Source organism: Myotis brandtii, unplaced genomic scaffold, assembly GCF_000412655.1.
Source record: "Myotis brandtii unplaced genomic scaffold, ASM41265v1 scaffold39, whole genome shotgun sequence".
Lineage (NCBI taxonomy): Eukaryota > Metazoa > Chordata > Mammalia > Chiroptera > Vespertilionidae > Myotis > Myotis brandtii.
The window spans coordinates 2,902,558-2,926,740 of NW_005364953.1; the positions used below are offsets into that span (position 1 = coordinate 2,902,558).

Consider the following 24,183-nt stretch of genomic DNA (forward strand, 5'->3'; position numbering starts at 1 on the left):
ACCAGGCCTGCAGGGGAGGGCAGTTAGGGGTGACCGGGCTGGCAGGGGAAGGCAGTTAGGGGTGACCTGGCCAGCAGAGAAAGGCAGTTAAGGGCAATTGGGCCTGCAGGGGAGGACAGTTGGGAGGGACTAGGCCTGCAGGGGAGGGCAGTTAGAGATGACCGGGCCAGCAGGGGAGGGCAGTTGAGGGGGGACCAGGCCTGCAGGGGAGGGCAGTTTGGGGGGACCAGGCTGGCAGGGGAAGGCAGTTAGGGGTGACCTGGCCAGCAGAGAAAGGCAGTTAAGGGCAATTGGGCCTGCAGGGGAGGACAGTTGGGAGGGACTAGGCCTGCAGGGGAGGGCAGTTAGAGATGACCGGGCCAGCAGGGGAGGGCAGTTGAGGGGGGACCAGGCCTGCAGGGGAGGGCAGTTAGGGGTGACCGGGCTGGCAGGGGAAGGCAGTTAGGGGTGACCTGGCCAGCAGAGAAAGGCAGTTAAGGGCAATTGGGCCTGCAGGGGAGGACAGTTGGGAGGGACTAGGCCTGCAGGGGAGGGCAGTTAGAGATGACCGGGCCAGCAGGGGAGGGCAGTTGAGGGGGGACCAGGCCTGCAGGGGAGGGCAGTTAGGGGTGACCGGGCTGGCGGCCCGATCCCAATCACTACCCTCGAGGGGTCCCAGATTGGAGAGGGTGCAGGTTGGACTGAGGGACACCCCCCAGTGCATGAATTTTGTGCACCGGGCCTCTAGTTTGTAATGAAATCTCAAGGGGCCTCTGAAACCCAAATATAAAACCTCAAGGGGTCTCAAGAGTCAAATTTCAAAATTCCAGTTCAGAAAGAGTTTTAAATTTTTTAGATCTCAAAATTGAGATATAATCCTATATAATAAAACCCTAATATGCAAATAGACCGAATGACAGAACAACCGAACAACCTGTCACTATGACGTGCGCTGACCACCAGGGGATGTGTGCGGAACATGGTGGGCATCAGCAGCACGTGACAGAGTGCGGGACATGGCGGGCATCAGCTGCGGTGGGATGGTGGAGCAGGTGAGTGGGGGTGCCAGACCAAGGTGGGGCACTGGTCGTTGTCATTGGGGTGAGCCTCTGGTGGTTACTGAAAATTCTTTGCTCCTGTGCACTGCCGTCCCACCCAGTGCTCGCACCCGCTGCCGGCGTCCAGTGCCAGCCCTGATAGCTCGGTGCTGTCAATGGGTGTGAGCAGCAGCTGCTGGCCCTGATCAACCCTCGGGGCTTCTCCACCTCCCCCTGCTCCTGAGGGGTGTCACTATGACGTGCGCTGACCACCAGGGGATGTGTGCGGAACATGGTGGGCATCAGCAGCACGTGACAGAGTGCGGGACATGGCGGGCATCAGCTGCGGTGGGATGGTGGAGCAGGTGAGTGGGGGTGCCAGACCAAGGTGGGGCACTGGTCGTTGTCATTGGGGTGAGCCTCTGGTGGTTACTGAAAATTCTTTGCTCCTGTGCACTGCCGTCCCACCCAGTGCTCGCACCCGCTGCCGGCGTCCAGTGCCAGCCCTGATAGCTCGGTGCTGTTCAATGGGTGGAGCAGCAGCTGCTGGCCCTGATCAACCCTCGGGGCTTCTCCACCTCCCCCTGCTCCTGAGGGGCTATTGGTGCTGGCAGCCGCTTCTTGCACCCGCTGCTGGCGCCAGCCCCAATCATTCCATGCTGTCAGCGGTTACCAGCGGGGCTGGTGCTGTCAGCACGTGGGAGTGGCAATGGTGGGAGTGGGGTTGCCAGCAGACACGGGACCGGGGGCCATGGTGGGAGGGGCCGGGCGGGGGCATGGAGGATGGGCCGAGATTCGCCCTTGTGCCCACCATAGCCTCGTGGCCCACAGTTCCTTTCAAGGTGCACAAATTTGTGCACTGGGCCCCTAGTTGATATATAACATTATATTATCTTCAGGTGTATAACATAATGATTCAATATTTGTATACATTGCAAAATGATCACCATAATGTCTGATTAACCTTCTTTTTCTTGTGATGATTTTTAAGATCTGATCTCTTAGCAACTTTCAAATACACAATACAGAATTGTTAACTATAGTCACCATGCTGTACATTACATCCTCAGGACTTGCATATTTTATAACCAGAAGTTTGTACCTTTTGACCCCCTTCATCCATTTGCCCATCCCTGACCCCCCTGCCTCCAGCAAATGCCAATCTGTTCTCTGTTTCTATGAGTTCTGTTTTTTATTTTGTGTTTTATATTCCACATAAAAGTGAGATCCAGAAAGAGTTTTTAACTTAGTGGCCTATGTGACTATAAAGCCAACATTCTCATTTCATACTCTGGTCTTACCTTGCTCAGTAATTTTGTGTAGTTTGCCTTTAAAAATACCTCCTCAATCCCCTACTCCCACCACAGATTATAAAAGTAATATTTTTTTTCATTGCAGAAAAATGGGAAAATATAGAAATATACAAAGAAAATAATTACTTATAATCTCACCTTCTAATGCAAATCACTGCTAATAGTTTGCTTGAGGCATTTCATTCCATTTATCCTACTTTTCTTTGCATAATCTGTGTCCATACATTTAAAGAAGACAATTAGGATTATATTTAAAGTTTTATGTTCTACTTTTTCAGCTAATGTTTTATCTTGAGCATCTCTCATGTTATTAAATATTCTTAAAATGTGGATTTTAATGGTTGCATAATATCTTCCTACACAAAAAGCATCTATTTATCTTTTCTCCTATGTTGGAAATCAGAGTTTTTGTTTTCCATTTTCCTTTCATATCTCATATTTTGTTGAACATTTTTGTAAGTAAATATTTTCTTAGTACAGAACCGTGATTACTGGGTCAAATGAAAAGAACATATTAAAGACTCTTGATGCAATTTGAGATATTACTTTATAGTGCACAATAGTTGTGCAAATTTATGCTATCATTAACTAGTAGCGGAGGATCTATCTCATTCCATCCTTACCAACATCAAGTATTATCATTGTTAGTAAATTTTTCCCAAAGTGAGAGTGGGAAAATTGTATGCTACTGTGGTTTAATTTGTATTTATTTGATAAAAATAAATACAGTGATACAAATAAATACTAGTGAGGTTGAACCCTTTTTAATATCTATTGGCCACATGTATGTCTTCTATGAATTGTCTGCTCATGACCTTTGTCCATTTTTCTATTGGGGTGTGGCACTTTGCTTTTTAAAACCTCCTGTGTTTTTAGTTTCTTCATCAACCAGCTGGTGCTAATGATGTTTGCCCTTAATTTTGAACTTCTGCAAATATTCCATGTCATGAATTCTATCCAGAAGACTAGTGATTGGGAATCATGACTCTTTAAACCATCTGTAGCCAGTGGATACAGAGTCATCGGGCATAAATATATAGTAACCCACTGTACCACCTCTAAGGTGATAGAGAAGCACATGTTTTCTTTCTTTTAATATGCAGGGCTTGGAAACCTATATGAGACCAGGTGTTCTTTCTTCAACTACCTTTCCTGTGGTTTTATAGCCACATATCTCCAACTGTAATACCGTTTATTTACAATAGCTGTAAAATATCCATGTACTCCCAGAGACGGTTGTAACCGTTACAATTCATGTTATAATGATAGTTAAAGAGCCAAAGTAACAAGTGATTTCCAGTTCAACTAAATTTGTGGTTTTACTTGTCTGACAGATAAAGTTTACAACTGAAGATCACACTTCTTAATAAAGCTGTTACAGCTACACAAGAAGGGATCACTGTTCAAAATCCACTACAAAGCAGGCAGAGCCAACTCTGCCTGATGTCCTCATTTGGCCTGTTAAGACTTCTGCGACCATACTTCTCTTTCTGGAGAATGCTCTCTGATATTCAGATGTTGCTGAAACACTAGTTTCAAAGTCAGGTTTGGAAGGTAATGTAAAATTTGACGAATAGCTGAAAGGGATGAAGGAACTGAACATGCCACAGAATCCTCCTCCTCACCCTCTGCCCCGCCAAGTCTCTTGTGGAAACCACATGTGAGAAGGCTGGGAAGGAGAAGGCTTTTCCAGGGGAGCTCTCCCACCCTCTTTCCTGAGTGCTACTAGTATGCACCTCCAGCTTCCATGGCATGAATCAGAACTAGGCTGCTTTCCTCTGACTGCTGGGGTCATGAACAAGGCTGAGAACGTTCCACATTCATACAAGCGCTTGTTTGCCTGAAAGGCAATAATAGTCCTTGACCTAAGTGTGAGCCATCCATCCTTATTTCCACTCTTACTCCAAAGAGTTTACATCAATCTTTGCCCTGGAAAAGAGGGGCAAAGAAAGGGTTGAAATTTGGGAATAGCCCTCAGCTAAAACACATCTCTTTGGAGAGGTTGCACATTGAATAAGACCTTTGAGTTTGGCAAATAAAGAGCTGTACATTGGGGCAAAAAAGCTGGACTTGATCATTTTTTAAATAGAAGAAGTATCTATGCTTAATATAGCCCTTGGTTTCCTTTATGTTTTTTCAGCTTTGCTAAGGAGAAGTAAGGAGAAGGGCTTGCTTTTCGTTCATACTTAGACCAGAAAGGAAAAAGGGAAGAGGATGCCCTGGGGATCATGGATTGTGTTGCCATCAGAAATCAAAGTGCCTGTGAAGTGTTGGTACAGGGTGAAGCTCCAAAGAAAAGTGTCCTTTGCCTTCCCTCTGAGCCTTTGCTTGCTCTTTCCCAGGAGTATGTGTTTTAATTGCTTAAGAAAAAGTCCTTTCAGCCCTTCCAATTTTAGACTCATTCAATTAGTAGGATAAAGATAGACTAGATTGATCTATAGACAACCGCTGATATTTGTCTGTTTTTGGCCTATTCAATTTTCTTCCTGCTAATATGGTTTTGTGTCAATTTTATTATTGGTTCAGACATAAGGACTTAAGGAGGGTAGAGGGAAGAATTCTCCCCATCTCCAATATGATACACATAGTAAGACCTCAGTGAATTTTAGTTGCTATAATTATGATTAATGATAATAATACTACTGGTAATAGAGATCACACAACCCATATCCCTCATTTTATAGATGAGGAAAGTGGTGCAAAATTATGGGCATACCCGTCCTTCCTCAAAATCTTACTCATTCTTTTGAAGGGGAGCAGAATTTGCCACCCCAAAATAATCTCTTTGGCACAAGGATTATTTTTGGCTGACTATTTAAGAAACAGCAGACACAGGGAAATCTCTGAAAGTGGAGCGGAAGTGCCCTGGCACAGCAAAGACGTTTTCTGAGAATGGAGGGAGGTGCTGGGATCCTCTTGGCTGCCTCCCAAATTCCCCCTCATCTGTCAGCCTGAGACCCCGTGTTTCAACTGGGCTTGTTTCCTATTTCAGAGCTCAGATCACGTATGAACATTCACATGTTGCATTTAAAAGCCAATTTACTACAGTCTCAGTTATCTGTGAGCAGAAAAATAAATAAATTGTCAGGATTTTAGATTGGTCTTTGCTTCATTTTGCTTGTAAACACAATCATCTTAGTTATTTTTATGACTTTGTTTTGAAGTAATATGTTTCCTGGAAAATATCCTATATAATAAAACACTAATATGCAAATAGGATGAACGTCAGAACAACTGGTCACTATGATGCGCACTGACCATCAGGGGGCAGACCCTCAATGCAGGAGCTGCCCCCTGGTGGTCAGTGCACTCCCACAGGGGGAGCGCCACTCAGCCAGAAGCCAGGCTCATGGCTGGCGAGCGCAGTGGCAATGGCAGGAGCCTCTCCCGCCTCTGCTGCAGGAGGGCGGTAAGGAGAGAGGGGTATCAGACTGTGAGAACCCAGGACTGCGAGAGGGATGTCTGACTGCCGGCTTAGGCATACACCCCCGAGGGGTCCCAGACTGCGGGAGGGTGCAGGCTGGGCTGAGGGACTCTCCCCATCCCCTGCCGCCCCGTGCACGAATTTCATGCGCTGGGCCTCTAGTGTAATATATAAAGGAGACTGCAGTTCTGGAGTTTTGCTGTAATCTCACATCTCAGTTTGAAAAATCTTGTAAAGAGCTCTGGGATCCAATGCTGGGATGTCTCATATAATGGCATTATTATCCACAGACACGGCAAGGTACAATCTGAATAAAGTTCCTAAACCAGTTTGTTTTTGGTGAATGTCCAATTCTTTTACAACTGCCTCTACTGTTATCTGTATTCTAATTTCCCTATTGTCCAGGGAAATGTATTTATGGGGACAGATTGATGCAGCAGATGAGGAGATGCATGGACTAGATGTAAAAGTACTTTGCAAGGAAGATGATTCAAACACAACTCAGGTTGAGGAAAATGGATTTTTAAAATAAATGAAATTTCAGGATGTTAATGTGATTTATTTCATTTAATGGAGCTGGTGCAGGAGGGCTCAGAGGTAACAAATCCCTTGCCTGCTCAGGCTAAGCAGGATATCATGTTTCCTAGCAGTTTGACTCCTCCACCTTGAAGGGGACCCCGACTTTGTATAAAAAAACATAACCACTGATCACTGGAGAAAAGTAATTGTTAGAGAGGACTATCCCTTTCTGATGTTTTTCTTTCCAGCAAGAAGGTCTGGGGTGGATGTGATAGGTAGCTTTCTCGAACATTTGATGTTCATTATCTTACCAAGTGAGCCTTTCAATGAACCTGTCATTTTGTGCCTGAATAATTAGTGGTTTATAACCTGTTGCCCAAGCACATTTGCAAATTACAATCACACCTTTGTGTGGTTTTTCAAAGAGAACCCTCATTTGTCCCAATACAGCTGGGGTTTCTATGTTGTGTGACCATGTGAATCTGGTATTCTGTTTCAAGAGCTCTGGTACCCCGACATGGCCTCACTGTGCAATGGCAGCTTTACCAGGAGAAAGAAATGGTTCAGTCCAACGTCTCGAAGTACTTGAGGACATCAGAAAGGCTTATTTTTTTCCATGTATGCTTACAATGGGTCACTGCATATTTGGCCCAGAAGAGAGAAAGTTACATCTCAAGTGTCGTCAGCCTGCCCCTTGAAAAGGACACCAGAAGTGAAGGGGCACCATCTCTTGAATAATAAAGTCAGTAAGGAAAGAGAATTTGCTCTGTCAAAACTGGATCCACACCTATCTTTTGGGAACATATTTATTCCCTTAAATCAGATATGCCAATTGTAGGGATGCTAAGGTAGTGGTATAAACAAAAATAGCAGAGGATGGAGAGAGCAGGTACAAATGAACCAGTTATATAGCTTTCCCCATCCTCTTGCCACCTTCACACATTGCCTGGAGGCCAGCCAGTTGTCCCGTACCACCCAAGCTTGCCAGTACATTAGAGTCGATCATTAGAGTCTTTTTGTCAACATTGAAACAAGGACACAGGCTCTGCCAAGGTGGCTCCACTGAATGGGGCAACGATTTGTCGATGAATTATTTTAAGCAGCATGGCAGCACAGCATGATGTAGTGGAAAGACTGTTGTGCTACATGAAGTCTTTCATTTTAGTGCTGGCTCTGATCCTTAATAGCTGATTGACTTTGGGCAAATCACTTAACCACTCTGGGCTTTAGTCTCTATCTATAAATTGGGAATAACAACAATTAATGGTTGTGGTGATAAAAAAAAAATCCTGGTCTGAAGGCACTAAACGTAAGTAAATGATTGTTACTGTTAGATTTCTAGAGGCATGCACAGTAACACCACCTAGCCAATAAGGGTCTCCAGTCTCCAGTACTAGGACCTCAGGAAGCGCCCCAGAGGTCATATAGAGAAGAAGTCCCTGAATTTGTTGCCCTTATAAGCCATTGCACAAATCCACTCAACTCTACCACATGTCAACTATAAATAGTATTAACTAAATAACACTTCATTCTACTCCTTAACAGGAAAGAGCTCCCAAATGTTTTATAACCATTAGTTTCTCAACAGTAAGAACAATTTGGGATATGAGGTGTAAATTACAGTTTCTAGTCTCTCTCTATCATCTGTACACATGGAGGGGGAAAAAATAGGGTTGGTTATCTTAGAACATGGAAAATCCCACAGTATAGGATGGACTATCCTAAAGAATGGAAAATGCCAGTCAGATAGTGTATGATTTTGTTCACAATGTTTTATCGAGGCTATATGCTGGGGGAGGCACTAAGAGATCACTTATTCAATATTATTTTCTATTTTGAATCCATGAGGTTGATAAGCCATATGTAGATAATTCTTTTCTCTAGTATAACACTTACATTTCACAGGTGAAGAAAATAAAGTCCTTTCTTAAGTCACTTGTAAAATTGGGTAGCAAGGCCAGGTCATCTAACTTTATCCAGGGGAATGCCATTTCTAGTACCCTAATAGAAACCCTCACTGCTACTCACACAGAGAAAAGTCCGACTATTTGGATTGGTTTCACTTCTCAAGTCAGTGGCATATCCGGTAAATATTCTTCTAGAGACCAGTCAATAGAATCAGAACATACAAATTGACTTGTGCATGTAGACAACTTTAGCGCTGTTCCAAAAAACACCCTTGAAGTCTGTGTCTTGGTGTCACCAATAGAATTGATTGGAAAGCGAGCACTGTCATAAATTATTTTGTCCCTATCAAGCCATGAGATTAGTTTGACTGCTTCTCACTGGAATTGGGTGGTTGTTTATTGTTGCATTTCCACAGTTTAAAGGTTACCACATTTTCTCTCTGAGTGAATTTTTACTGTGAGTGAAGAAAATGCAAGCAATCCAGGTGTCCTGCGCATGACACAGGTGCTCAAGGCAGGCCTAGCCTCAATAGTGAGTGATTATTTCCCTCAGGCTGGCAGTTGCTTTGGGGCTGATATTGAATGTTACTATATTTGGAAAGTTGGTCACATCATCCTAACATTGGTGTTTCAGAAGGGACAGGCAGACAGCTCTGTGGTGTTTGTAGGCTTTGTGCTCTGCAGAAAGGCAATTGGGACCGAGAGAGCTCTGGTTAACAGTGGTGAACTGTGCTTGGTAAGTACTCAAAAACTCCCAAATCTTTCATTTTCCCCAGGCAGCTCTCTCTGAGCACAACTCGCCCAACCTCAGTATTAGTCCTTTACCCCTCTGGCTCTTCATATGTGTGTATTCATGGCAGTGGTATCATTCACTGACTTTTTCTTTTATTTCACCTTTGTCCAAATGCCGCCTTGTGTCTCTCATCCTTCTGTGTGTACCTGCCTGGTCTTTCCAAATAAAGTATAAACTACACAAAAATGGAAACTGGGTCAACCTGATGGGCCTGACAACCATCTCCAGGGCATGCCGCGAGGGATTCCGGAGAGCCACCTGATGAAACACATTTCTCCACCCAGTCTTTCTTGGTGCCTGAAATTGCTACTATTAGAGCACTTTAGCTGGCTAATGACAAGGAAAGCTCCTATTAGAATGTTCATTTAAGGATCCCGAACCATTATCAGCCATTAGCACCCCCTCTTGAATCAGTACTTCATATAAGTCAGTCACTACATGAGCTTTGGAGAAATAGGACTTCAGATTAGGAAGGCTCTGCAATTTCCAAACTTTCAAAGGGAAAGTTCTATATCTTGTATAAGGTCAAGCCTTACCCTCAGTCTCCTTTCAAAAGCTGAAACATTGCCTTTGTTTTGCTCCTTCCGCTGCCGCCACTCAATGAGGTTTGCGTTGTGCTCTCCGGGCAGTGAGATGTTGCATTTGCCCAGGGTGGGGTTGACTGCCCCGGCCAGGATGTGAGGCTCTGAGCTGAGGCTGATCTCCATCCCACTGGCAAAGGTGACACGTAGGGAGCCATCTGGATTCACCCGATATGTACTTTGGGTATTTTCTGTAGGCAGAGGAACAAAGGAGGGAGGGGGAGAGGGGAAGGAAAGGGAAGCATAGGAAGCAGAGGAGAGACAAGCTTAGCTTTAGGAGGCAAGTCTGGGAAGGGCTGAGCAGGTGGGGCGCTGTGGACCCCAACTGCCTTCTGGGCTAGACAACCACTCTGACAGGCAGATGTGCCCTCTGTCCATTTGGGTCTTGTTATTTTCACAGCTGGGGTAGTTTGTTCCTTGGATAAAAGACTCCTGCCTAATACTGCAGGCTATTTTTTTTTTCTGTCTCATTTTTAAAGAATTCCCTAGCAGACTCCCTTTCTGACTTGATAGATCAGCCTCCACAGTTTGATATGCTGGGAGCTAGCATGAGAAGAGTATCAAGTTCAACTTAGCATCCTTACTGCCTGGGGACACCCGCACAGTTGCTGTACCTGACAAAACAATAACACTGACAAAGGTTGCCACTAATCCCTTTTGAGTGTATCTGAACGTTGAACAGTTCTGTGTCTGGCCTAACAACCAAATCAGTCTTTAATGACTGGACAGAGAGAAATAGTTTGTGTATCCATTTCCCATTTAGCTTCCAACACATTCCTTCCAAGTCCATCCTCCTTCCTTTCCTTCTCCCCTCCCTCCCTTTAAACAGAACGAGCTTTTAATTTTCCCATTTCTCTTATATTCCTGTTCAGTGTGTATCCTAATTCATTCTTTTTATTCCCCCATGTCAGCATGGATCTTGAATGCTAATATCAGATGGGACACAGACTCCATTTCTTTACCATAACCCCTTCCATGCCCGAAAGAGCTTAACGCACTGCTAGGTGCTGCAAAATGACTTGACGTAAGAGAGGATTTGGCAAAGATGTAAACTCATGACTCCCACAGAGATGTGGCTCAAGGTTGCTATGTGAATCTGTGAAAGGGGTGATTTTGTCTGGGTTTCAGCTTCCAGAGCTTAAAAATAGGGAGACAATGCCATCTTCTCAGATGGAAGTGAATTCTATGTATTAGAAGGGTAGAAGTTAAGATAGGTGCTATTACAGTCAGGAGAAGTTAGAAATAGTCTTACCTTGTTTTAAAATATAGATGGTAGTAGTTGCTGTCAAGTTGGTTGACATGAGGACATTTTCATGGTTGGAAGTATCCAGCTCCACTTTTGTCAGCTTCTCCAGGTCACTGTGGAAGCTGCTGACTTCTCCAGTGGGAAATGTGGCGTTGGTCAGATGTCCCTCGAGGTCATACCTGAGGAATGGAACCAATGCCAACTTTGAAGCCTCTTGGCAGTGATAACAGACCTTTGCAAAATAAAAATCACTTGGCAGTTTAACTTTGAGTGATAACAAGTATTATTAACCTTGTTCAATAAGAAGAAAAATGTCAGAGGGATGATTAATCAAACGAAGGTATTTTTGCAGCTTCTGAATTCTTGATGACTTCCTTGAACTGTGCTGCTTTACAGAAAAAATATGTCTGGTAATGAATCACCAGGGTGGAAAACTGATTTATGAATCATGTCCCTCTGTGTGTAATGTTGCAGGGCAGCTTCCCTTTTGCGATTTGGGTTGATCCCATTAGATGTGATGGATGACAGAACCCAGCAGAGGGTGCTGTTGGCAAAGGAAACAGAGGCACAAACGAGGGCCCAAAGCCTGAGAAGGCCAATAAACTGACTTTGCATTGTAATAGGAAAATTTTATTTGCCGCCGTTTAAGTTGCCAAATTTGAAATGAATGAATCATTCTTCCAACAAAATGAACAAGCACAGAAGATAATGGAAGCATGTTCATTAGAACATTATGGAGCCCCCTGATCTCAGTGTCACTTAATTTTTTTAGCTTTTTAGAGTATAGCACATAATGTGTTGTAATTTGCTTATATGAGTAGGAGAAAAAAATAATTACCTGGGATAATAGGCAATAACCTATATCTAGAAATATAATCTAGTGAGTTTACTTTTAAAAAAACACACATACACACCATCAAAATTATTGGCAATCTCACTGTCCTCCAAATGAAAACTGCTTCCCTGAAGGCTTTTGATGTGGAGCTGTTCTTTTATTGCCAATAGAACCATGAAAAATAAACACTTCATTAAAAGTAAAGGCATGCACTTGGAAACCCATTACTGTTTTCTTTTCAAGCTGCAAATTACAAAATATTTAAGCACTTTTATAATGTTAAACAATTATATTCTTTTTACCCAAAGTGAACAGGATACAGCCTGGACACAATGGTGGAGTCTGGCTCTGCTACCTCATCCCCCAACCATTATGCAAAAGGATATAGTGATTCAGTGTTAATACACTGGGTTTCAAGAACTCAGCCTAGATAGTTGCTCAAATTTTAAAACCTAGACTAGTTTTTGGTAGGTTTGGGAAAAGGGGCTGGACCTTATTTTATCAGATAGACCTGAACTTGAAGGTATACACAATGCCACTTCCCTCAAGTTCAGTTCTGTGTGGACAGAGCACGTGTGCACACATACACACCCTATCATTTAAAACAGTCATGTAACTCTGGATGGTGTGGCTCAGTTGGTTAAGCGTCATCCTGTGCACCAAAAGGTGGTAGGTTCAATCCCTAGTTGGGGCACATGCAAGAGGCAACTGGTTAGTGTTTCTCTCTTGCATCGATGTTTTTTTCTCTCTCTCTCTCTCTTCTTCCTCTCTCTAAAATTAAAAAACCAAAACCTAGTCATGTATGAAAATAAAAATAATCAAATAGGTCATTTGACATCATAGATATGTGAAGCCCTAGTTGGTTTAATTGGATGTGCCCTTTATTTAAATGGATTTCAGACAAAACGGTTGTTGGTGTCTTGCTGCTATACAGCTAAGGCCACATTATCAAGGAAAGACCAAAAGGTGCTGCTTGTGCCTGAGGTTAATGGCAAAATCCTCCTGCTTGTTCAGCCTGTTTATTTTTTAAAATATATTTTTATTGATTTCAGAGAGGAAGGGAAAGGGAGAGAGAGATAGAAACATCAACGATGAGAGAGAATCATTGATCAGCTGCCTCCTGCACACCCCACACCAGATTGAGCCTGCAACCTGGGCATGTGCCCTGACCAGGAATCGAACTGTGATCTCCTGGTTCATAGGTCGATGCTCAACTACTGAGCCATGCTGGCCGGGCATGGCTCAGCCTGTTTGCCCATGGTCTGCTTTAGGGCTCTGTGGCTACAAGAAGCAAGTCCTTGATGAGAAAGGGGCATGGAAGAGCTTGAACACCTAGCATAGCCAAATCTTGTCTGCCTGGCCTTCCTTCTAGGATAAGAAAACGACGTCCAGCCTTGAATTCTCCCAAGGTTCTGAGCTGCTTTTCCCTGGAGGGAGGAGTTTGGAGGCAGCAGATAAAAGGGAGCTGCTGCAGGCCTGCCTCGTGAGGGAGACTGTGGCCTCGCTGCCTGGATTAACCAAGCAGTTCTTCTGTTTCACAACCATCACCAGCACCTCTGGTTTCCCTTTCCTGATTTCTAAGGGGTTCCCTCACCTTTGGCAAGGTCACTCTTCATCATTTCTCCAGGAAATTTGACCTAAGATGCTATGCATGCAGGTTCCCACTGGGCTTTGCAGCTGGGGGCCGTTTCCCAGTCACTCAGCCCCTTGTTTTAAAGCAAGATTTCATCTGAAAGTGAGGGCTGTGGTTGGGTTCACTCCTCAGGACTAAGATCAGATGCCAACTGAGTCATCCATGAGCAAAGGTACAAGGGCCAAACACCCCAACAGACCTTAGCAGTGGCCTGTGGATAAATCTGGTTTCCCACCCTCTGCCCCAAACACCTTTTAAGCTCAGTCACAGGTACTCTTTATCTGAGATTATACATTTTAAAGCTTATTTCCAAGAGCACAGCCACATTCCTACATATTCTGTTTCCATGCCCACCCTCCAAATTGACAAGAGTATATTCAGAAAGGAAAGCTAAATACTCCTGGGTAAAACTGTAATTACTCGGAGAGATCTAGCTGGGAGGTTGCTGCCTGACCTTTTTCTGGTGAGGAAGGCAATGGTGTGAGGATCAGGTAGAATTTTCCACAGTCCTGCCCAGTCACTGGGGAGCTAAAAAGTTATATTGCCTGATTTCATTGCTGTGGCTGGACAGGCATCCTTATTTGAGAGTGCACATTTGACTTTAACTCTATCATAAACAAAGTACGCTACCTTGAGGGCATTCTGCTAACTGAAATACGTTAGACAGAAAAGGACAAAATACTGTATGATCTAAGTTATATGTGTAATCTAAAGAATACCCCCAAATAAAAAATATGTACACACCAAACACAGCAAAAGAGAGCAGATTTGTAGTGACTAGAGGTGGGGGCTGGGGATGGGGGAAATGGAAGAAGATGGTCAAAAGGTGCAAACTTCCAGTTATAAGATAAATAAGTCGTGCCCTGCCGGGTAGCTCAGTTAGTTGGAGCATCGTCCTGTACACCAAAAGGTGGCAGGTTTGATTGCCAGTCAGGACACATACCCAGGTTTTGGGTTCAATCCCCAGTTGGGGCACGTGAGGGAGGCAACCGATTGATATTCCTCTCACCTCTCTCTCTCTCTCTCTTTCTCTCTCTCTCTCTCTCTCTCAAAATCAATAACAATATATCCTAGGGTAAGGATTACAAAAAAGATAAATAAGTCATGGGGATGTAATGTACAACATGATGACTGTATAGTATATATATGAAAGTTGCTAAGAGAGTAAATCCTAAAAGTTCTCATCAGGAGGAACCAAAATCATTTTGTTTTCTTTTCTTTTTCTTTTTGTATCTGTATAAGATGATGAATATTAGCTAAACTTATTGTGGTAGTCATTTCATAATAAATGTAAGTCAAGTAATGCTATATGCCTGAAAATTATACAATACTTGTATGTCAATTATATCACAATAAAACTGAAGCAAAACAAATTTAAAAAACCCAAAGCCATCTATTCCTCAACACACTCATGTGCCCCAATTCTGCTAGTCACAGTCAAAGCAATTGCAGTATGGTGCCACTCATGTGCTCAATCATTTATATGGCCCCTGATCAAAACATACAGACCCACCTCTCTTCTGTGGGGTTACTTCCAAAGTAAAAGTGACTGGCAGATCCCACAACTTTGGAAAGATTGCTCAAAAGTAGATAAGAAATAATGGGAGCCTTTGATTTCCTATGGCTTGCTTGAGGTACCCCCCACCCCATGACAGAGGAATGAGTGTTTCCAGATGGAATGTCTCAGAGACAAGTTTAATCAAAATCTCCTATGCTGTGTGTTTCCCTTTGGTGTTTGCATCCTTTGGTGCAGAGAGTAAATACAAGCCAATATGCTGCCACTGATCCCCTTGGGATGCAACATAGTAGCTATCTGCTCCTCCACCCCAGCAGAAAGTTGCACTCACTTAACCAGGCCTATAAATTCTGGTTAGTAAATTGTGCCACCAGGCAATGACCGTGGCCTTCATAGGTCTCAGAAGTGGGTTTGGTAAGAGGAGATGCCATCAAATTGTCCCTTTCTGTTCTGATTTTAGAGAGTTCCACTGTGTGCATGCACACACATGTCCCCATGAAGCAAAAGCATCTGTAAAGGAAATTCAGAACTCATTCTTGTCCTTGAGGAGCATACAGTTTAGTTGGGGAGATGAGATTTATATATTATGATAAGTATATTGGGTCTGGTATTTTCTCATAAAGGACAGCCTGTCCTTTTCCTTGAGGACAATTGAAGCCAGAGCTAACCCATGCAGAGAAAAAACTAGAAGCTCCTTCACCTTTGCTTTCAGGAAAATATTGAATATTACAGAAGAAAAATTCATTACTTATTTTTAAAAATGGAAACAGACCCTCTTTACCCCCTCATGCCAGAAACCTGAGCAACCTAATAAGCATTCTTTCAGAAATACTGGGTTCCCTTTCCTCACAAATAACTTCATTTGGCTTCCTATGATTCAACTCCAAGTCCATAATGCCCTTCTATCTTCATTTGTGGCAGATAAGATACACACACGGCTCATTCTAATGCCAGAATATTGCTGTGTACTTCTGTAAACAAGGCACTGGGCTAAGCAGAACAGGAGAAGGAAGAGAAGGAAGTGGTATCTGAATCCTGGAAGGGAGGTAGAGCTCAATCCCTTGCTAGGTAGAGATTGGGGAGGGAGGAAGGCATTCCAGAGGTCATGACATGAAGTAAAGCACACAGGTGGGTGGGATGTCCATTGAAGGGATGGGGTAGCAGAAGCACAACATTCCTCTAGGAGGGAAGTGGGGAATAAGGCTGGAAAGGCATGTTGGAATCCGAGTACCAGACTCTGGAGGAAAGCAGGTAGTCAGTAGGCAATAGAGAGGCTTTCAGGGGGAGAACAGGATGATTCAAGCCGTGCTTTAGTGGTAGTGAATCTTGAAAGGGGAGTTATGAAGCAGGAAGCCTGTTGGGAGGCTGCAGCCTCAGTCTGTGTAAGAGAAGATGGTGGATTTTTATTTTTGCCTTTATTAAATATATTGTGATTGCCCATTATTGGGACTTGTTTTTCTTTGTAAACTCTCACATTTTTAGAGGGAAGGCACAATGTCTCATTCATCTCTGTATTCTCAGGTCTGGCACAGAGAAGATTGGCACTATACTTGTTGAATAAGTGCAATAAAAGAGGCTGCTAGTGGAAATGGAGAGGATGGGGTGGATATGAGAGTCAGTGTGGTTAGAGAATAGATAGAGCCATCTATGGTGGTGTTGAGAGGCCAGGCTCAACTTACATAGATGCCCTGTGGCACGCAGCTAATCTTCCCCACCAGCCTCTGAAAGCTTTTTTGGCCAGCAGCCTCTCTTCCTCCTGTTCACTCCCTGTCTCTATTGCAATTTTCCTTAGCATGACCCACCACAATTCTGTCTGCCCGTTCTTGCTCCTTACCAAGGGCATAAAGCACAAAGAGAGGTGACTGTGCAAAGGTGTTGTCTGTCTCTGGAGATTGTAAGGAACAGTTGGTCACTCTAGGTTTGCCTGACTTAATCGAAATCCTTTGCCCGCCAGGAGGCAGGGGGCTGGACCACATGGTGCCTTAGTCCCCTCCCTACTCTGAGATTCTAGAAAGCATTGGAAACATTCTGATGTGTTTGGACTATTCATTTACATAACCAGTTCTGCATGGGACTCACATCCTATGCCTAGGCAAATATCTCATCCGGAGACATGGCTTCTTTACCTTATGCCCCTCCCCAGCCCCTTTTTAATCTTATCACGGAGGAGGGAGAATTCCTCATTAGCCATTGTCCATAAAACTGAGCATTTGTAAAACAGTCTAGAGCTATAATGAAGGCTTCTCCAAGTTATCAGTGAATGGCATTATTTTTGGGGGGGGGGGGTGGGGACAGGGGTGGGGAATATGCTAACAAAGTTCAGAAACGGAGAGAACAGAAGACCAGGGGTTAAGAGATCTCAAAGAATGTTTTTTTTTGGGGGGGGGGGGTTGGGACAGGGGTGGGGAATATGCTAACAAAGTTCAGAAACGGAGAGAACAGAAGACCAGGGGTTAAGAGATCATGTAAATGCACAGTCTCTTTCAAGTGTTGGGCTCCCACAAAGGGCAAGGGCCTGAGGAACTGTCAGCTCAGTCGGGACCCGCAGCAGCGCCGCAACTGATGCTTTTGGCCTCGTTCTGGGACCTTTTCAGTTTAGTATAGCAGATGCCTTTGCCAGGGCACTGCTTGAGAAACAAACAAGGGCATCCTGGATACTTTTGCAGCTTCAGGGGCAAAGACGGCTTGCCTGCCATGTGAGTAGCTGGGCCCCTCCCTCAGGCTTCAACTGTGGCAGGGTCATTGCAATTAGGAGCCCAACAACCCCTCAGGCCAGAACCCCTGTCTCCTTCAGCCAATATTCCTGCCTTGACAGTCACCTCCCTGTTAGCAGTTTCTCTGTGGTCAGCTTTTCCCCTGACACTCAGGACATTTAGGGGCAGTCAAGCATCAAGTACTAATACTTTGGGGTGTGCAATTTTGATCCTGGTCCAAGTCAAACGGAATTATGAAAATCAATGGACTATTTAAACAACATCACACGACACAAGACAAGCCCACATTCTACCACTGCACAAGATGCATTTTAAAATCCCATGTGGATTATGCAATGTTCACGGTCATCTGTGTCATTTCTCCTCTCCATCGCTGAGGATCATGGAAAGTTGAATGGATTACTGCTTTAGCTACCTCTCTGTAGCTGCCCTGCATCCTGCCAAATTTTGCTTCTGTTTCTCTTTTTCTGTGCCTCATCTCAGAACAGAAATTCTATTTCCACCTCGGCAAACCATTTGTCCCCTTTGGCCACAGAAGGCAGCCAGCCTCCCTCTGACCTCAGGGAAATGCTCAACTTCTTTTAGGAGGGCCTGGTGGCAGTGGCAAGGCCACCCTCTACTATGTCAGGGTGGCTCTAACACTGACTAGAATAGTAGGTCCTATTCTGTGGTCCCCAACTTCCAAAGGACAAAGAAACACTTGGAAGAGTGTTCACAGCTGGCTAACACATTGAGGATAAAAGTGAAAGGTAGTTTTTCTGCAGAGCAGACCAAAATAAGAATTAATTACATTATGCAGGTTGGAAACTGCTCATTTCTCTACATGCAGGTAAGAAGGGGCAGTGGTTTGCCCTGGCTGGCGTGGCTCAGTTGGTTGGAGCATTGTACCATACACTGAAAGGTCATGGGTTTGATTCCGGGTCAGGGCACATATCCAGATTGCAGGTTCCATTCCTGGTCGGCATGTGTGCCAGCATGTGTACGGTTCTATTTTCACTTGGATGTCTAACCAAACTGATCATATCCAAAACTGAACTCCCGATCTCCCACCTGGTATAATGTATTCTTTGCATAGTCCCCCCTATCTTGGTAAATGAAAATTCCAACTTCCAGTTACTCAGGCCAAAAAACTTTGAAGATATCTGACCATTCTTCCTCCCACGCCCACATCCAATCTGTCAGTGAGTCCTGACAGATCTGTCAAAATATATTTAGGAATTTATAACTTCTTACTGCCTTCACTCCCTGATCTAAGTCACCATCTTATTCCCGGATTATTGCAAATCCTCTCTGCTTCCACCATACAATCTGTTTTCAATACAGAATGATTCTTTAAAGATATAAGCCAGATTGTGTCACTCTTTTAGTCAAAACTCTCCAGTGGTTCCACCTCTTACTCAGAATAAAAGTCAAAGTCTTTACAGAGGCCTACAAAGCTCTACCTAAAGTAGCCTTGTAACTTCATAAGTTTCATCTTCCCATTACTCTTACTCCACTCCAGTCACAGTGGCTGCCTTACTATTCCTTGAACACATGAGGTTTGTTCCTGTTGCAGGGCCTTGGCACTTGCTGTTCCATCTGCCTGGAATGTTCTCTCTCCCCCCCTCCCCCCCGCCCCAGATATCCTTATGGCTCACTCCCTCACCTCCTATAGGTATTTATGTATAGTAGTCCTCCCTTATCCACATGAGACATGTTCCAAGATCCCCAATGGATGCCTGAAACTGCAGCCAGTACCAAATCCTTTTTTAATACTGTTTCCCCCCCTATACATAGTATATACTTATGATAAAGTTTAATTTATAAATTAGGCACAGTAAGAGATTAACAACAATAAGTAATAATAAAATAGAACATATAACAATATACTTTAATAAAAGTTCTGTGAATGTGGTCTCTCTCTGTTCATGTTTTCCAACCACAAATTGAATGGCTTCTCCATCTTAATTAAGCATTTGCCATGCACTGTGGCCATAACTTTTGCAGTTTGAGATACGACAGCAAAATGAGCACAAATTTCTTTTTCCTTCTTCACAATTTAATGGATAAAACATTTGTTCTTACCATAGATCTTAGCAACCTCAGCATGTTTTTCCCCCTTTTCTTATTAACTCGAGAACTTTCACCTTTTCACTTAAAGGAAGTAAGTACTTTACAACTTCTTTTTGGCATATGTGAGCTGCCAGCATCGCTACTCCTGGGCTTTGGGGCCATTATTAAGTAATATAAGGGTTACTTGAACACAAACACTGAGATCTTGACAGTCAGTCTGATAAATGAGAAGGCTTCTAAGTGACCAATGGTGAGGAGTATCTATAGCATGGACATGCTGGACAAAAAGATGATTCATGTCCCAGGTGGGAAGGAGAGGCAGAGAATGAGATTTCATCACACTATTCAGAACAGCACACAATTTAAAAATTGTGACTTATTTATGTAATTTTCCATTTAATATTTTCAGACAATGGTTGACCACAGATAACGGAAACTGTTGACAGAAAACCAGGGATAAAGGGAACTACTGTACTCAAATGTTACCTTTTTAGTTAGGCTTTCTCTGACCACCCAACTTGAAATAAAAACGCTTCTGCCCCATATTCTTTTTTATTTGTTGCCAATCCTCACCCAAGAATTTTTTTTCCATTGACTTTTAGCGAGAGTGGAAGGGTGGGAAGAGTGGGGAAGAGAGAGAGATCCATGTGAGAGAGACACATCAATTGATTGCCTCTCGCATGTGCCCTGACTGGGGCCGGGGATCAAACCTGCAAGCCAGGTACATGCCCTTGACCAGGAATTGAACCCTTGGCTCTTCAGTGCACAGGCCCATGCAACACCAGCCAGGGTCTGCCCCATATTCTTAATCTCCCTTACCCTGCTTTATTTTATCCTTAGAACTTATGACCATCTGAAGTTCTGTACATTTTACTTGTCTCTCTCCAGTACAACTTAAGCTCTATGAGGGTAGATATTTTTATCTGGTTTATTCATGTCTGTGTTATAGACACCAGAACAATGCCTGGCACGGGTAGGTGCTCAGGAAATATTTATTGAACAAATAAGTGAACCCACAAATGGGTTACTTTGTGTGTTTTTTTCCCCTCTAGCTTTATTGAGGTATAATTGACAAATAAAATTATTAATCCTCACCCAATGATATTTTTTTATTTATTTTTAAAAAATGCGTTTTTATTTAGAGAGAGAGAAAGGGAGAGGGAGAGAGAGCTAGAAACATTGATGAGATAGAAACATGAACATTGATTGGCTGCCTCCTGCACGCCCCCTACTGAGTATTGAGCCTGCAACCCTGGGCATGTGCCCTCATCGGGAATCGAACAGGGCACCTCTTGGTGCATGGGTCTATGTCAGCCGTGGGCAAACTACGGCCCGCGGGCCAGATCCGGCCCATTTGAAATGAATAAAACTAAAAAAAAAAAAAAAAAGACCGTACCCTTTTATGTAATGATGTTTACTTTGAATTTATATTAGTTCACACAAACACTCCATCCATGCTTTTGTTCCGGCCCTCCGGTCCAGTTTAAGAACCCATTGTGGCCCTCGAGTCAAAAAGTTTGCCCACCCCTGGTCTATGTTCAACCATTGAGCCACAATGGTGAGGCTTTTCCATTGATTTTTAGAGAGAGAGAAACATTGATATGAGAGAGACACATATATTGGCTGCCTCCCACATGTGTCCCAACTGGGGCCAGGGATGGAACCTGCAATCCAGGTAAGTTCCCTTGACCGGAATCGAACCTGAGACTGTTTGGTGTACGGGTCAATGCTCTAACCACTGAGACACTGGCCAGGGCTAAAATGGTATATATTTAAAGTGTATAAGGTGATGGTTTGATAAATAAATGAATGACTGATCTGTTTATTTTGAAAACTAGTTGGGATTTAAAACCGTTTCTTTCTTTTTTTAGGTTCTTTATTGTTTAAAGTATTACATAGAGTATTACATATGTCTCCTTTTTCTCCCATTGACCTCTCTCTGACCACCCCACCCCCAAGCACATGCCCTCAGCCTTCCTAGTGTCTGTGTCCATTGGTAATGCTTATATGCATGCATATAAGTCCTTTGGTTGATCTCTTACGCCCCCCTCCCCCAGCCATTTCTTATTGCTTGACTAGATTCAACCATTAGGTTTCAAAATAGTTTGTCTAATTTCAGCTGCAGTGTGATCTTGCATAAATAAATTAAAAAAGATATTCTTGCCCTGGCTGGTGTGGCTCAGTTGGTTGGAGCATTGTCCTATGCACGGAAGGGTTCCATTTCCAGTCAGGGCACATGCCTAGGTTGGGGGTTTGATCCCTAGTCAGGGCGTGTATGGGAGGCAGCCGATTGATGTTTCTCACATCGATGTTTCTTTCTCCTTTCTTCCCTTCCTCCCTTCCCCTCTCTGTAGAATCAGTAAAACATGTCCTTGTGTGAGGATTAAAAAAATAATAATAATAATTTAAAAAGATAATCTCACTAGAAACTTTATCTTTCTTAAGGTATTTAAAAATGAGTCAGACTGTTGGATTTTGAATGCTGGACATTTGTGTGAATCTGGACAAGTTAACTATTCTGTGCCTCAGTTTCATCATCCACAAAACAGGCATACTAGAAGCACCTATCCCATGATGTTTTTTTTGGATCATAAAAATAATAGTGTATATAAATCACCTACCCCAGTACCTGACACATAGTAAAGCTTCAGTGAATAATGGTTTTTATTACTGTTATTAAGATGTAAGAGAAAAATCTCAAAAAATACAGGAAGACTTGCAACAGAAACAACTGAATACATTTTTCTAAGTGAAACTAAAATAGTTGTCCAACTCTTTTGTATAAATGGCAGTTCTTTGGGAAATGAGCCAAAACTTGAAGGCCAATTGTTTTGTCCCTTTCCTTAGAAGGGTTTCCTGGGTCTGGACACATTCTCTTCATATTCTCTATATCCTCACAGAATAGTCACACTTGGAACCCCTCATACTTAATATCTCCACTGGTCACATTCTTCACATTAATGCCATTTCAGACCCAGAGGCTCAGATTCCATGGATGATCTTCACTCAGGAAATTGCTTAAAAATTCAACAGTTCCCTTTGTGGGAAAGATGCTTGCTGAGTGCTGGAAGACTAGCTTTCTAAATGTGTTGACTTGCAAACAAGGTTGTCCATGCTTTAAAAGGCAAGGACAATGGTCTCTATTTCTGTGTCATGACACCTCCTTGTAGCTCGCTGTCAGACACATCTTGTGTTAATGCCTTGTTAAACAAAGTTATCACAGATCCAGTCTATGAATGCTGACATGTGTCGGGTTATTTGACTAGTGCAGGGAAAGGAGCATTTGGATCCCCATTTCACAGAAGTAGCCAATGAAGTGCAGCCTCTCCCATTCTGCACTTGCCTCAACATCATTTCACACTTGCTTCCCAGGGTCCACTTCTTATATTCTAACTTCCCACTTACCTCCCACAGTTGGGCTGGGCTGGGCTAGGCTGGGCACACATTCATTTATTCATTCATTAAACCCCACCGGAATCAAGAAATACACACTGCTTCTTTGCTGCTTTCAAACACTTTTCTAGTTTAGTTATTTAAATAAAATGTTATCTTGTTGTCTGAGCTATGCTGTAAATTTCTTGAGTACATGGACTTCTACATTATTCCTGTTTCCTGCAGTGCCACCCTTGATTCTTCATTTCGTCTATGTTTTTATCATTATGCTCTGCAAAACTGCTCTGGAGAAACGGGCCCAAAACCTAGGAATTGGGTTAAATTTCCTCCCTGACTTTTTATTTTTTACTAGAGGCCTGGTGCACAAAATTCATGCATGGCTAGGGTCCCTAGGCCTGGCTGGCGAACAGGGCTGATCAGGGCCTTCTGGCTGCTGGCCAGGGCTTTCCTTCATTCCGCACAGCCCCCTGGTGGTCAGCACACATCATAGTGAGTGATAGAACTCCCTGTCTCCCGGTTGAACTCCTGCAGGGACACTTTGCATATTAGCCTTTTATATATATATAGATTGTGTTTGTTAGGAGAAACTAGCATGTAACAACCAGCAAGCACTAAACCATTTTCCTACTATAATATGACTTCAAATAAAAACCTGACAAAGCCTATGCTGAAAATTAGAAACTTACTCATAAACGGTTGTCCATCCATTTTCATTACTTTTGGTAGCCAGAAGCCCAGTATTTCCTGGATAGGTCATCAAGGCCAGGTTATAGCCTTGGGCTGATACTCTTTTCAGAACTCCATTGCTGCTTATGGTCAGCCAGTACACCTGCCCGCCAGGCACTACAAGCCAAAGGGGCATTCCGCCTGCATCCCTGCGAATATGCACAGAGTTGCCATTGCTACTGGTAATGGCGCCCAAGTCACCTTCAGCATTGTAGGTGAAATTATACACATAGTCCCTTGTTATCAAGTTCAAGGTGTGCAGGTGGGTTCCATTGACGGTGAACTGGTAGAGTTCCTGATCAGCAGGTGAAGCAATCTCATAAAGGTTCATGTCATTCAGGTGGGCTTGGTTCCTACTAATGGTTCGAATTCGAACATTCCCAAGGTCAGCCACATAGAGGGTGCCATCAGGCGACACTGCTAAAGAGGAAGGGGCTTTCATCTTTGCATCTTTGGCATAGCCACCATCACCTGTGGGAGAAAGATCCTGATTTTAATAATTGTCATCATAAACA

The 24,183-nt window shown here is 43.5% G+C and overlaps 1 protein-coding gene across 4 annotated transcripts in view; it reads right to left on the reverse strand.

Moving 5' to 3' along the window:
- Window positions 1–24,183, reverse strand: part of TENM1 (teneurin transmembrane protein 1) — a 913,380-nt gene that overhangs the window by 23,084 nt on the left and 866,113 nt on the right. For all 4 annotated transcript variants that reach the window (XM_014544957.1, XM_005872712.2, XM_014544958.1 and 1 more), the window contains 3 exons: window positions 23,629–24,139; window positions 10,806–10,978; window positions 9,509–9,744 (listed from right to left, as the gene is read on the reverse strand). In XM_014544957.1, the coding sequence (XP_014400443.1) occupies window positions 9,509–9,744; window positions 10,806–10,978; window positions 23,629–24,139 (920 nt within the window). The remainder of the gene's footprint in view (window positions 1–9,508; window positions 9,745–10,805; window positions 10,979–23,628; window positions 24,140–24,183) is intronic.